The 13,305-nt window shown below is 44.0% G+C and overlaps 1 protein-coding gene and 1 long non-coding RNA gene across 10 annotated transcripts in view; one reads left to right on the top strand and one right to left on the bottom strand.

Annotated features, from left to right (window-relative positions):
- nap1l1 (nucleosome assembly protein 1-like 1) overlaps window positions 1-12,050 on the bottom strand; it is a 40,497-nt gene extending 28,447 nt beyond the window's left edge. For 5 of the 9 annotated variants that reach the window (XM_078417184.1, XM_078417185.1, XM_078417181.1 and 2 more), the window contains exons 1-2: window positions 11,931-12,050; window positions 812-847 (exon numbers count right to left, since the gene is read on the bottom strand). In XM_078417184.1, coding sequence (XP_078273310.1) covers window positions 812-828 — 17 coding nt within the window. In that variant the 5' untranslated portion in view covers window positions 829-847; window positions 11,931-12,050. Of the gene's footprint in view, window positions 1-811; window positions 848-11,851 lie in introns of all 9 variants that reach the window. The other 4 variants (XM_078417186.1, XM_078417178.1, XM_078417177.1 and 1 more) reach the window with 4 other exon arrangements.
- The window catches only part of LOC144603641 (uncharacterized), a 54,187-nt gene continuing 52,196 nt past the window's right edge, over window positions 11,315-13,305 (top strand). The window contains exon 1 of the long non-coding RNA XR_013548649.1: window positions 11,315-11,581. This is a non-coding gene — a long non-coding RNA (uncharacterized LOC144603641). The remainder of the gene's footprint in view (window positions 11,582-13,305) is intronic.

Here is a 13,305-nt window from a genome sequence, read left to right as displayed (position 1 = left end):
GCAATAAAACACACAATCACAAAAACCAATATAAAACAAAAAACCCATCACAGTGAGTCTCCTGCAGTCACCTCACTGTGGTGGAAGGCCAGAATGTCTTCTCTCTTCCCTGCCATCTTCTTCCGCAGTCAGGCAGTCGAAATTGCCACGTTGGGGCGGTCGGGGCTCCCGACATTGAAGCCCCCGCCGGGCGGTGGAAAATCCCGTGGCCTATTCCAGGCCGCGCTGGACAGTGAAAGGTCCGCAGCGGGCTGACCCAAGCCTCGCGATTTGGGGCGGACTAAGACGCTGCTCCTGAAGTCGGGCCCTACCCACGGACCTGCGAGCTTCAGATGTCCACAGGGCCCGCGGCCAAAGCCTCCGAAGGCGAGTCGCAGTCGCAGCGCCACCACTGCCTCCGAAGACAGCCAGTTCCGCAGGTGGCGAGTACAGTCCGCGGGTTCTGCAAACCAGTGCCCCAGGTGGTCCCAGCTGGAGGCCTCCAGCTCCAGGTCTTCAGCCGATGGTATGCCGCAGCGTGAACGGAGACACGACCCAGAAAAAAGGTTGCGTCTCCGTTCGGAAGAAACAATTTTTACAGTCCCCCCCCCACCCCCACACACACACATTGTACACAACCACAAAAAAAGACTACATCACATCCAATACTTACTATTAAGACAAAAAAAAAAAAAAAAAGACAAACGGACTGCAGGTGAGCCGCAGCTGCTGCGCAACACTAGGGCGTAAACTATCCATTAAATGTGATAAATACCAAACGTTAAAGGACACTTTACAGATTTTAAGAGGTTTCTGTGATTTAGATACTTACTTTTCAACGTCTGCCATCTTCAAAGATAAGTACCTGCTAAAGGAAAAGGAAAATTTCAACATGGTTTTCAAAATAATGTATTTCTATACTCAACATACTCCCGAACTTTTATGGTTACCAAGCAATCAAAAAACAAAGGGTCGGCACGATGGAGCAGCAGATTGAGCTGCTGCTTCACTGCACCAGAGCCTGGGTCATACAACAGACAATCCTTACATCCTTCCCTAGGGTTTGCACTACTCACTGCATACTAGCCAAAAGTTACATAAACATAGTCATTCAAAACTAGAATATACTCGAGTGCTGAATGGCTGATTCCTGATGTCACAGCACTTTAATGTCACTATCATCTGCCCATTTGGCCAAGCAGGTTCCCAGGGGTCAGAGAATGGAAACTGGGTTATTGCAGAAGGAATCTATATACATTGAACTTTCATCTTCCCTGGCCAGTGAATCCCAGGTTTCATAAGGGGTAGGCCATTTAGGACTGAGATGAGGAAAAACGTTTTCACCCAGAGTTGTGAATCTGTGGAATTCTCTGCCACAGAAGCCAATGGAGGCCAATTCACTGGATGTTTTCAAGAAAGTTAGATTTAGCTCTTAGGGCTAACGGAATCAAAGGATATGGGGAAAAAGCAGGAACGGGGTACTGACTTTGAATGATCAGCCTTGATCATATTGAATAGCGGTGTGGGCTCGAAGGGCCAAATGGCCTACTCCTCCTGCACCTACTTTATACATCTATGTTTCTATGCAACTCTGAAGTCCTCATATTTCACTCCCTTCCTGCCGCCTCCCCTCTCCCAAACAATTGCTGCCATTTCAAATCAGATTTCATCATTTGTGACCAAGATTCTTTCATTCAGTTAATGTACTAACTTACCCATGTTTGATGACAGATTTCACTTTTGTCAATAATTACATGACCTCAGCCACATTTATTGAAAAATGACCACTCAAAAGTGTTGAGTTTCATCAGTAATCTGTTTTCCCACTGGTCAGGCTAACAGATTGTGCAATGTTCAGATGGATCAGAGGTTTGAAGTTATTTAGTTTACCAGCAAGTTCTCCTGGTACCTTAAATAACAAGTTCCATAATCCATCTGAAGATTGTCCAAGAAACTAAAATTTTACATACCACCATCCCATCCCTACAACACTTTCTGCACAATGCTGAGATCTGCTGGGTAACTATTGGACAATAAACTCTTCAAACTGATGAATTTGTTTTCAAGGTCATCCAAATAAGATGGTTTAAGAATTTTAACTTACTGTTGCTTATACAGTTAACTTCGCATCTGAGCCAGTGGAGTAACCCAAACTTTTCCATCTTTAACCTTAATTCATATGATGCATCAAAACAGTACCACATCCTTAACATTCATTTTATTAAACCTGGCACATTAATCAGCCTTGGGCACAAATAAATAAGCTTGCACTGTTGAATATTTTTTTCCTGATCCTCAGAGGTTGTATCTAGAATCCCTCCTTGAATGCTGGTGAAAGTTGATCAGTTTCCACATCACTGATAGCCTCTAACGCACCAAGCAGAGCCTACTGTATTATAAACCCTTGAAGATGTAATCCTTGGAGCTGAATTTAAGACAAAAAATCTTCACACTTCTCATCCGAAAAAAAAAATTATTACTGAAACCAAACATTTCATGCTTAACATTTTCAAGTTTGTATCTATCCATCCTCAAATATCTAGACCTTCACTACTAAAGCATGACTCAAAACCCTGTTGCAAACTCACCTGGCAGAAAAACAAACCGTAACAATATTGTTACCTGGAACAGTTCGTCTTGCATCACATATGAGCAGAAAAACAGATCTACAGCAGTTTCCCAGCTTCGACCCCCAGTGTGCCCCAAACTTTATATCCTCATCCCAATTAGATGCAAAATGTTATTATTTTTCTTGCACCACTTTAAAAGGTCAGCTTTCCACTGTAAATTCTCAAAAAGAAAGGGTCTACATTCAACATTTTTCTATAAGTGAATAAAGCCAGCATTTATTGCCCATCCCAAATTGTCCTTAATGTGATGGTGATGACCCATCTTCTTGAACTGCTGGTCCATCTGAGGATGGTTGGGAATGCCAGAATGAAGAGTGAGATACTTCAAAATCAAGACAGTGCAGGACTTGAGGGAAATCTGCATATGGTAATATTTCCATGCACTGGCTGACTTGGCCACTTTTTTAGACAGAAGGTAGTTTGGTGGATGATATTAGAGCAGTATGTGCAGGTGACTCAAGTGCAATTTCAAAATTCTCACAAATATGATTGGGATATTAGAACCTCTGGAACTGCAGATGCTGATTTAACAGTCTGAAGCATGATCTCAACCCCGAAACATCAACTATCCATGCTCTCCAGAGATGCTGCCTGACCTGTTGAGTACTCCAGCACTTTGTGTTCATTTGTGGAAAAGGTGAACCTGCCATATTTCACACATCCAAAAAAAAAACAAGCTTGGAATGTTATTAAAGTCATGGCTGTTCTCTCAGGTAAGAGATACACTTGGCAAACTGAGGAATGGAAATTGAAGTCTCTGGATGACACTCCTCTCCCACATACCAATAAAGATGCATCAGACTATTTGTCTTACTACCACTGATTGGCTATCTGATTTCTTCTAAATAGAATGGCCAATACACCAAAAGGACTTTTCAAAATTACTACGATATTCTACAAGTCCTGTAAAGGGTGAAAGATTAAATCGGAATAGAAACACATGTCCATCATTACACAGTAAAACAGAAGTTTGCTCTTTCTCAAATTAAGTTCCAACTTTCCACCAGGCAACCAAATTGCTATCCTTCAATGGCACACATTTTTGCACCTCAGAAGCAGATGTTTGTTTGATCAGTGCAAATTCATGTATAAATCCTCTAATCATCAGTTCAGGTGGATGATCGTTTTTAACACTCATGTAGGGATTCAAATTTAGAAGAACTATTGGATCTATTTTGCAGGAATTCAGATAGATTGATCTTTATAAAATCAGGAAGTGCTCAGAAAAATGATGCTAATTTATTTAAAATCAACCAGTTGCAGTCAATGAAGCAGCTGACTTAGGCCCTCCGAATGTAGGTCAGATAATATAGCAAAGTATTAGTTAATTTAAGATTCACATTTCAGATTAACAAACCCTAACGTGCTGTAATAATCACCAATGACCCTGACATCTCAATAGAGAAGTAACTGAGTGGCTAGAAAAAATGGAGACATCATTAAAATGGGCAACAGCAAAGAAAATGCGGGATCCCACCAAGATCAAGATTGTGGGGAATAACAAATCCCACCCACCAGTACCACAAAATGAGATATGCAAGCTTAACCTGCATTTGCCATATTGTAACTACCACCAGAGTAACAGTTGCCCCACAGATGGAGGGCTTTCACTGATTTCTTCCAATCATTACAATGTTAAATGCTGCCCTTATTTTATGTCATGAGGTTAAAGCCAGGTGCCTCTATTCCAAACAGTCACAGTACTTCCTTCCTGTAATGGGTGCATTTCATAATTCCTTCAACGTGAATAAGGGTTTATATCTGCAGCACAGACGTTGGCTGCTACTCCCACAAACAGTCCATGTGTATTGAAATTCTTTTGTTTTACCAAATCACTAAATGGCGAGGCAGGTGTGGCTCATGATGATAGCGATCTTGGGGAGGACATTAGAAATGGCGCAAATAGCAAGCAGTACAATTTGGGTCAGCGCTGGTATCCACTCAGTTGTCTGATCTTGAGGGTCACACAGCTGCGTATAGCAAGATATCTGTTATTTTGTGTAAAAACTGCAGAGCCATAAGGCAGTGTGGTATCCTCCATAGAGCTGCTGTTGTCATATGGATTTAATAGTTGTATGGATTTAATCGCCTACTAACTCCATGAACACAAAATACAACCTGCTGGCAGTCTTAAAATATATTATGGTAGATAAATCCCCAAGACTTTTCCAAGTCTATCCCATAGCTTTACAGGAAGCTGGGAAATAAATTGCTGATCCTGGCATAGATCACTTTTAGCCATAGGTGAGGTACCAGACGATTAGAGCATGGCTAATGTTATGAATATAAAAAAGAACATCTTGGTCAGTATGGACAAATTGGTCCAAAAGGGTCATTTACGTGCTATATGACTATGACAGTTGCTATGGCACCAACAAAATACGGGGATCGTTAGTATTAAAATAAAATGCATTCATTTCAAAAGGAATCCAAGGGGTTAAGTTCAAAATTATTTATGTTCCTTATATTGGTAATTATTGGTCAGGAATATAATGGGAGAAGTTATCACTACTGATAAATATGCTTTAGAAATGTTCTACGACACCAACTCACATTATTCCCCAGAAGTTGTTGTAAAGCAAGCAAGTCGATGGATGAAATTTATCAGATTCAGTATACCAGCAGTCATTGCCATTTGAGGATCAAGGCCTCAAAGCCAGCACTAAGCTTGTGGTCTACTAGATCTCTGCCCTCTTGTTTGCTTCAAAGACATAATTGAATTGGAGATGGTGTTGCAAATGTCACTGCTGCCATATCTTCCAAATCCACTGGCAGGAAAAGCAAATGGATACCTGCTCTATTTGCATTTGTACAAGAAACCAGTTAATTTGACTGAACACACAGAATCTGGCATGACTGGCAGGAGCACCTGGCAACTCCCCAAACCAGAAGAAACTCCTGTCCCACCTGTGAATGAGTCTAAAACTCATCAGTCTGAAGAAGGGTCTCGACCCGAAACATCACCCATTCCTTCTCTCCCGAGATGCTGCCTGACCCGCTGAGTTACTCCAGCTTTTGGGTCTACCTTCGATGAGTCTATAACCCTGTACCTCACAGTACTTGTGCATACGACGAAACATTTGCCCGTAACCTAGATGTCACTCTTGACCCCAAGGAATTGCCTCAGAGAAATGACAAAATAGTAGTAACTGGAACAGGAGATCAGCTTCAAGACAGGGTAACGCAGAAAACACAAAAACCAGCAACAGTTCTTTCAGCATTAAGATCAAGTTACAACACAATATTGCAAATGTGCCCATAGGACTACACATTGTACAATCTGGAAACAATTTATTTCTCTTTAATCTTCATGTAATACAACTCAATAGACATTCCAAACGAGGAAGACTAACCTCAAATAGTACTGCAAGTTTCCCAACTTTTTTCTTTCTCACTAATTTTACCTCTTCTCAAGATACTAGCTCTTCGGTGGAATTAAAAATGAGTAATTCAAAAGATTACAAATTTGAACTACCTTTTATTATATAGTTTAAAACACCAGCTTTGGGTGACTTTATAAGGATGCAGGGATGACAAACTGATATTTTTATCAATGGCAAACGCAAACAGTGACACGTTTCTACATAATAGTAGAATGGCAAAATATGGCTCGCCATTTGGCCTTCCATTTTAAACGTACATTTATAGAATGAACACTAACAATACTCCTTGCAAAGGTAGTCTAATTTGTTCTTGAAGGTATCTTTCTTCTCCAGTTGAAGGTATCACAAAATGCTGGAGTAACTCAGCAGGTCAGGCAGCATCTCTGGAGAAAAGGAATGGGTGACGTTTCGGGTCGAGACCCTTCTTCAGACTGATGTCCGGGGGGTGGGACAATAAAAGGATATAGGTGGAGACAGGAAGACAGTGGGAGAACTGGGAAGGGGGAGGGGAAGAGAAGGACAGAGGAACTACCTAAAAGTTAGAGAAATCAATGTGCATACCGCTGGGCTGCAAGCTGCCCAAGCGAAATATGAGGTGCTGTTCCTCCACTTTGGTAGGCCTCACTATGACACTGGAGGAGGCCCATGACAGAAAGGTCAGACTGGGAGTGGGAGGGGGAGTTGAAGTGCTCAACCACTGGGCAATCAGGTTGGTTAAGGCGGACTGAGGGAAGGTGTTGAGCGAAACGATCGCCGAGCCTGCATTTGGTCTCACCGATGTAGAGAAGTTGACATCTGGAACAGCGGATACAATTGATGAGGTTGGAGGTGCAGGTGAACCTCTGTATCACCTGGAAAGACTGTTTGGGTCCTTGGGCGGAGTCGAGGGGGGAGGTAAAGGGACAGGTTTTTTCTCCAGTTAATCACTTGAATATAGAGAAAGCATAGTTGCATTTGTTGTCGTCGAACTAGCACATACATTCCATTAAAAGCACAAACCGAAATAAATTGCAGCGCAGTAGCCAAGAACAATCAAAGTATGGATTCCTTAATTACTCAAGAAGTTGGCATTGCCGAGGATCCTACAGGGCTTTAAACATATAAGAAATTGGACATAACACAAAAAGATATGACAAACAATTAAATATTAGTGGACACAATAATGAACGCTGACAAAATTTTGAAATGTCGTAAAATTCCACAGCTTCGTACACATACTATTTTCCTCCTAAAACTCGCAGAATAATTTCATCAAAAAGTGTTAGAAAGTTAAAACCCTGTCGGACATGCCAGTCAATCAGCAAAAAATAGCCCACAGGAAATCAGAGGGTCAATTGACAAACATTCTGCTTGATCCTAATAGTGCTGGGGGACCAAAACTATCTTCCAAGACCAAAAGGAAAGAAAACATTAAAAGTTGACTTCGAACTAGATGGAACAAAAACTCAAGTTGACAATTCAAAAATTATCAAGAGGTGAAAAATACAGTTGACGTTGAATTAAACACAAACCAGCCATTTTGAAATCAGGAAATGCATTTTTCTGGGTGCAATATTGGTTGTGACAATGCTTGCCTTCATCGACCACAGCACTGAATACAAGAGTTGGGACATTGTGTAAAAGCTGTACACATCGGTTAGCTGCACCAGGAACATTGCGTGTAGTCCTGGTCACCCAACTACAGGAAAGACACGACTAAGCTAGAGAGGATGCAGATTCAAAAAGATCTTGCCTGAATTGGAGGGTTGAGTTGTAAATAGAGATTGGATAGGCTTGGTGTTTTCCTTGGAAGTTAAGGAAGTCGAGTGGTGACTCAACAGAGGAATATAAAATTCTGAGAAGCGCAGTTGGATCAGTGTGCTTCCATGGCAGGGGTGTTCAAAACTGGGGGGCATAGATTTAAGGTGAGTGGGAGGAAGTTTAAAAAGGTAAATATTTCACACAGCAGTTGGTATTTTGAATGAGGTGTGGTAGAGGAGACAGAAAGGTAACATTAAAAGGCATCTGGACATGTTCTTGAATGAACAAGACATACCCAAATATAGAATTAATGCAGCCAAATAGGATTAGTGTACACAGGGATGATAATCAGTATAGATATAGCAGACTAAAGAACCTGCTTCTATGCTGTATAACTCCAACGCTAAATTTTCCAAGTCATAAATTTAATTTTATCTGACCCCTTTGAGTCAGCTGTGCAAGTTCACATGATTGTTCTTGAGAAAAATTTTTGATCTTGGATACCAGTTATAGTACCCACGGCAGAGGGAAAAACTACTTTGTTATTTTCATTCAAATAGGATCCAGTTCTGTGGGCTAAACGTTTGAATTCTTTTTCCAGTCAAGAGAAATATTGCTAAATTAATTGTGCACATTTTACGAAGACAATTTTATCGGTTCGGCTGACTTTTAGGAAAAAGGTCAAAATAATTGATTGTTATCATGCAACATTTCCTTAAATGTTCATCTTAACGCCTATTGTAAGTGTTAAAGAGAGCACAGCACAGAGGCAGTGTCATTGGCCCACTGTGTTTGTGCTGACTAAGCACCCACCATTTACATTGACCCCGCACTCATACCGTTTCATTCTGGAGACATTCACATCAACCATCCATTATCCCCAACCAAAGCAAATTATAACTGATTCATTACACTAAGGGCAATTTACTGTGGCTAATTAACCAGCCAACACTTCTTTGTGATGTGGGAGAAATCAAAACCACAGGACTGAACCAAGTCAAAAGAAGAATGTGCAAACTCCACAAACAGCACTGATGCACTGGATGAAACTCAGGTCACTGGGCTGGAACTACAAAAGAATTTTCTGTACAATTCCAATAGACAATAGGTGCAGAAGTAGGCCATTCGGCCCTTTAAGCCAGCACCACCATTCAATGTGATCATGGCTGATCATTTTCAATCAGTACCCTGTTCCTGCCTTCTCCCCATACCCCCTGACTCCGCTATCCTTAAGAGCTCTATCAAGCTCTCTCTTGAATGCATTCAGAGAATTGGCCTCTGCTGCCTTCTGAGGCAGAGAATTCCACAGATTTACAACTCTGACTGAAAAAGTTTTTCCTCATCTCCGTTCTAAACAGCCTACCCCTTACTCTTAAACTGTGGCCCCTAGTTCTGGACTCCCCCAACATTGGGAACATGTTTCCTGCCTCTAACGTGTCCAACCCCTTAATAATCTTATATGTTTCGATAAGATCCCGACTTATCCTTCAAAATTCCAGTGTATACAAGCCTAGCCACTCCAGTCTTTCAACATAGGACAGTCCCGCCATTCCGGGGAATTAACCTAGTAAACCTATGCTGTACCCCCTCCATAGCAAGAATATCCTTCCTCAAATTTGGAGACCAAAACTGCACACAGTACTCCAGGTGCAGTCTCACTAGGGCCATGTACAACTGCAGAAGGACCTCTTTGCTCCTATACTCAACTCCTCTTGTTATGAAGGCCAACATTCCATTGGCTTTCTTCACTCCCTGCTGTACCTGCATGCTTCCTTTCAGTGACTGATGCACTAGGACACCCAGATCTCATTGTACGTCCCCTTTTCCTAACTTGACACCATTCAGATAATAATCTGCCTTCCTATTCTTACCACCAAAGTGGATAACCTCACACTTATCCACATTAAACTGCATCTGCCGTGCATCCGTCCACTCACACAACCTGTCCAAGTCACCCTGCAACCTCATAGCATCTTCCTCACAGTTCACACTACCACCCAGCTTTGTATCACCTGCAAATTTGCTAATGGTACTTTTAATCCCTTCATCCAAGTCATTAATGTATATTGTAAATAGCTGCGGTCCCAGCACCAAGCCTTGCAGTACCCCACTAGTCACTGCCTGCCATTCTGAAAGGGACCCATTTATCCCCACTCTTTGCTTTCTGTTTGCCAACCAATTTTCTATCCATGTGAGTACCCTACCCCCAATACCATGTGCTACCCCCAATTTTGCCCACTAATCTATGTGGGACCTTGTCGAAGGCCTTCTGAAAATCAAGCTACACCACATCCACCGGCTCTATCCTGTCAATTTTCCTAGTTACATAGACTCCAGCATCTACCCCACCACTGATGTCAGACTAACTGGTCTATAATTTCCCATTTTCTCACTACCTCCTTTCTTAAAAATGGGACAACATTAGCCACCCTCCAATCCACAGGAACTGATCCTGAATCTATAGAACATTGGAAAATGATCACCAATGCGTCCACAATTTCTAGACCCACCTCCTTAAGTACCCTGGGATGCAGACCATCAGGCCCTGGGGATTTGTGAAATTCTGACTTGCTAAAAGCTTAACCAACTTGCATCATGGAAGGTTTTGTTTAAGATTGGCAAAGAGATGTCACAAGTATCCATTAAAAACTAAATAAATTAAGGGTAAATTTGACCAGTTTAGTGCTCATTGTACCAAACTACAAATTAGAAAAGGTTTTAAAAGAATATCTTGAACACTTTTTTTTAAACATTCCCACCATAATCAGTCATCTAGGGGCCCATCCAAAAACACTTATCCATCCATGACATGCAGAGATTCTCCCTGACCTGTTGACTGACTCCAGCACTGTATTTTTTTAAAACATTTTTCATTGCTCTCTTCCAGTTTTCTTCTCCTTCTCCCCCTCCCCTACAATCAGTCTGAAGAAGGGTCCAGACCAAAATCGGTGCCTATCATGTTTTCCAGAGGTGCAGCCTGACCCACTGAGCTATTCCAACACTTTGCGTATTATTTTGCGAACCAGCCTCTAGTTCTTTTTCTTACATTCCAATTATTGCTTAAAAAAATAGATGATAAAAACCACACTTTTCATCACATGGATCCAAATGCTTCAGAAAGTAGGGAAATAAGGAACTGCAGATGCTGGTTTACATAAAAGGACACTCAAGTAGTAAAGGAGTAACTCAGCGAGTCAGGCAGCATCTCTGAAGAACATGGATAATTTCAGTGGGTTATCCTAGAGATGCTGCTTGACCCGCTGAGTTACTCCAACACTTTGTGTCCTTTTAGCGTGAAACAAAAACCAGATTTGAAAGCCCACCGTGACAAAAATGAAGCAAACATCAACCAGGCTATTAATTCTCACCCATCAGACTTGTGGGCTCAATGGCAGGTGAATGGAAACCAGCGCCTAGGGCGCTCTGACTGGGCAAGGCGAGATGTTACAGAGGATGCAGATGACAGGATGATGGTCATGCTCGAGGTATAACGAGACTGTCTCACACAGCAGGGGTTGCTGCAAATAAATGACTGCAGCCAGTGTGGGAAGCGTTCCTCAGGAATAATGGGGAGGCTGTGGGGAAAGGGAGACGGGAACTTGCTTTGGTTTGAAGATTAACAAGACGCGGTTGAGATGTCCAGAGGGGGCCGGTCACCTCGGCAGTACAAGCAGAACAAAAGGGAAGCAGCAGCCGCCTCGCCTGCCTCATGTGTCACCTCTCCCTCCTGTAAACCCCCGGACCCCAGCAGCGGGAGCACCACCACGTGCTGCTGGGGGAAGATATAGAGGGGGGCACCGGTAAGGGAGGGGGAAGACGGGGTACCCTCCGCCCCTCGTCGCGATGGAGGTAAGTGCGACACAAGCGGGTACTCGAGGCCTGGGGGTTGGGGCATTCCAGTGGCCTGCCCCCCCCCTCCCCCCACGGCTGCTGGGCTCCCTCCCTCGCGGATCACACGCGTGCAGCGAGCGGTGGTCGGGGAGGGGGTGAGGGGAGCCTGCGGCCTGCTTTACCTCACAATCTTCCCCCCCCCCTCTCATCCCACCCAACCCCCTCCAGGGTCTTTCACACCGCCCCCTCTCCACTCCCCATCCCCCCGTCTCGGGGACTGGTCCTCACCCCCTCCCCGCACCCCGTTGCCCTCGGGTTGTGGCGGGCGGGTGGGCTGCAGGCCCCGGGCTGTCGGGCCACCGCTTACCGGTCGCACGGCTCCTGCGGCGCGAGCTGCTCTCCGATGGCGCTAAAGGAAGGGCAGCGTGCCGATTGGCTGGCTATAACAACACGGGGAGCGCGCCCAGGCCCCGCCTCTCCCCGACAGCGCGCCTGCGCAGCTCCGCTCTTTCTCCTGCCCATCCCCCTCAATCCCTCACGTCACTGCGCATGCCGCCGATCTGATTCTCGCTCTCTATTCCTGACACTGCGCCTGCGCGGCTCTGGCGTAACTCTGGCTTCTCTCTCCTCCCCCTCCCGCCCAACCTCCCCGACACTGCGCATGTGCACATCGCGGCTCCGCTTTCTCTCGCTCCTCAGTTCCGTCCCCCGCGCATGCGCTTGCGCTTGCTTCAGTCAGACCACGTCCCCCCGCGGGTGCGCGCTCCCCACCCCGCGTGCACGAGCACGCGCACCCCACCCCCACCCCGCGGGCACGAGCACGCTCCTTCCCCACGTCGCTCGTCCCGGGCGGGCAACTGTCAATCAACGCGCCTGTCAAGACTCATTCATAATTCCCGTAGACAGACGCACTGCTGGAGTAAGTCAGCAGGACGGGCAGCATCTCTGGAGAGAGGGAATGGGTGACGTTAATGAACTGGGTTAATTGGAATTTGTTTCCGAGGCCCCTCTAACTCCAAAAAAGGGAATCAAACGCCCCTCAAATAAGTTTGCAATTGAGCATGAACGATCTTTCATGTAAAATTAAGCAAAAAAACTGCACTATTATTATTTTGGAGTCAAATTAATGTTGCGCAATTTTAAAGCATTTAGAAGGAAGGGCAACGGCTTAATCCTGTCCCCTTCTCTCCTGGGCATAATTGGGTATTCATTGAGTAAATAAGGAGGATTTGTTTCTAGTCGGGAAACGAAATTTAATGTCAGAGGAGAACGAAATAGGAAAAAGCTTTTATTTTAAAATACAGAGAATTATGATGGTCTGAATGCATTGTTTGAAGTGAGCTGGAATTGGATTCTGTGGTGATATCCAAAAAGGAATTACCTCAGAGTAGCAAGACACTTGACCTATCTGGCCCTTTAGACTATAGGAACCTCCTCCCACTTCAGTTCATTTCACCTTCGGGTCATACGTTTCATCTTTATGTAGGATGCCCTTAAAAGCATAATGATTGGTTAAGTTATGGAAAGGCACTGGAGAAGATGCAGGGTAGGGTGGCTAATTAGAGTTTGCATAGACAAAAGTCCTTAAAAACAGGTAAAGACTGTAAAATGGCGCCTCTTGCATACAGGTGCATTGGGCTTTTCTGTACATTCTGATCTAATCAGGGCACTGTGCATGTTATGTGTGGTGATAGTCTTGCTAATAGTATGCATAAAAAGTATTTCAGTATACCTGGGTACGC

Source organism: Rhinoraja longicauda, chromosome 20 (genome assembly GCF_053455715.1).
Source record: "Rhinoraja longicauda isolate Sanriku21f chromosome 20, sRhiLon1.1, whole genome shotgun sequence".
In the NCBI taxonomy this organism is placed as follows: Eukaryota; Metazoa; Chordata; class Chondrichthyes; order Rajiformes; family Arhynchobatidae; genus Rhinoraja; species Rhinoraja longicauda.
The sequence above is the reverse complement of the archived record's forward strand: the minus strand, read 5'-3'. Positions and strand labels throughout refer to the sequence as shown.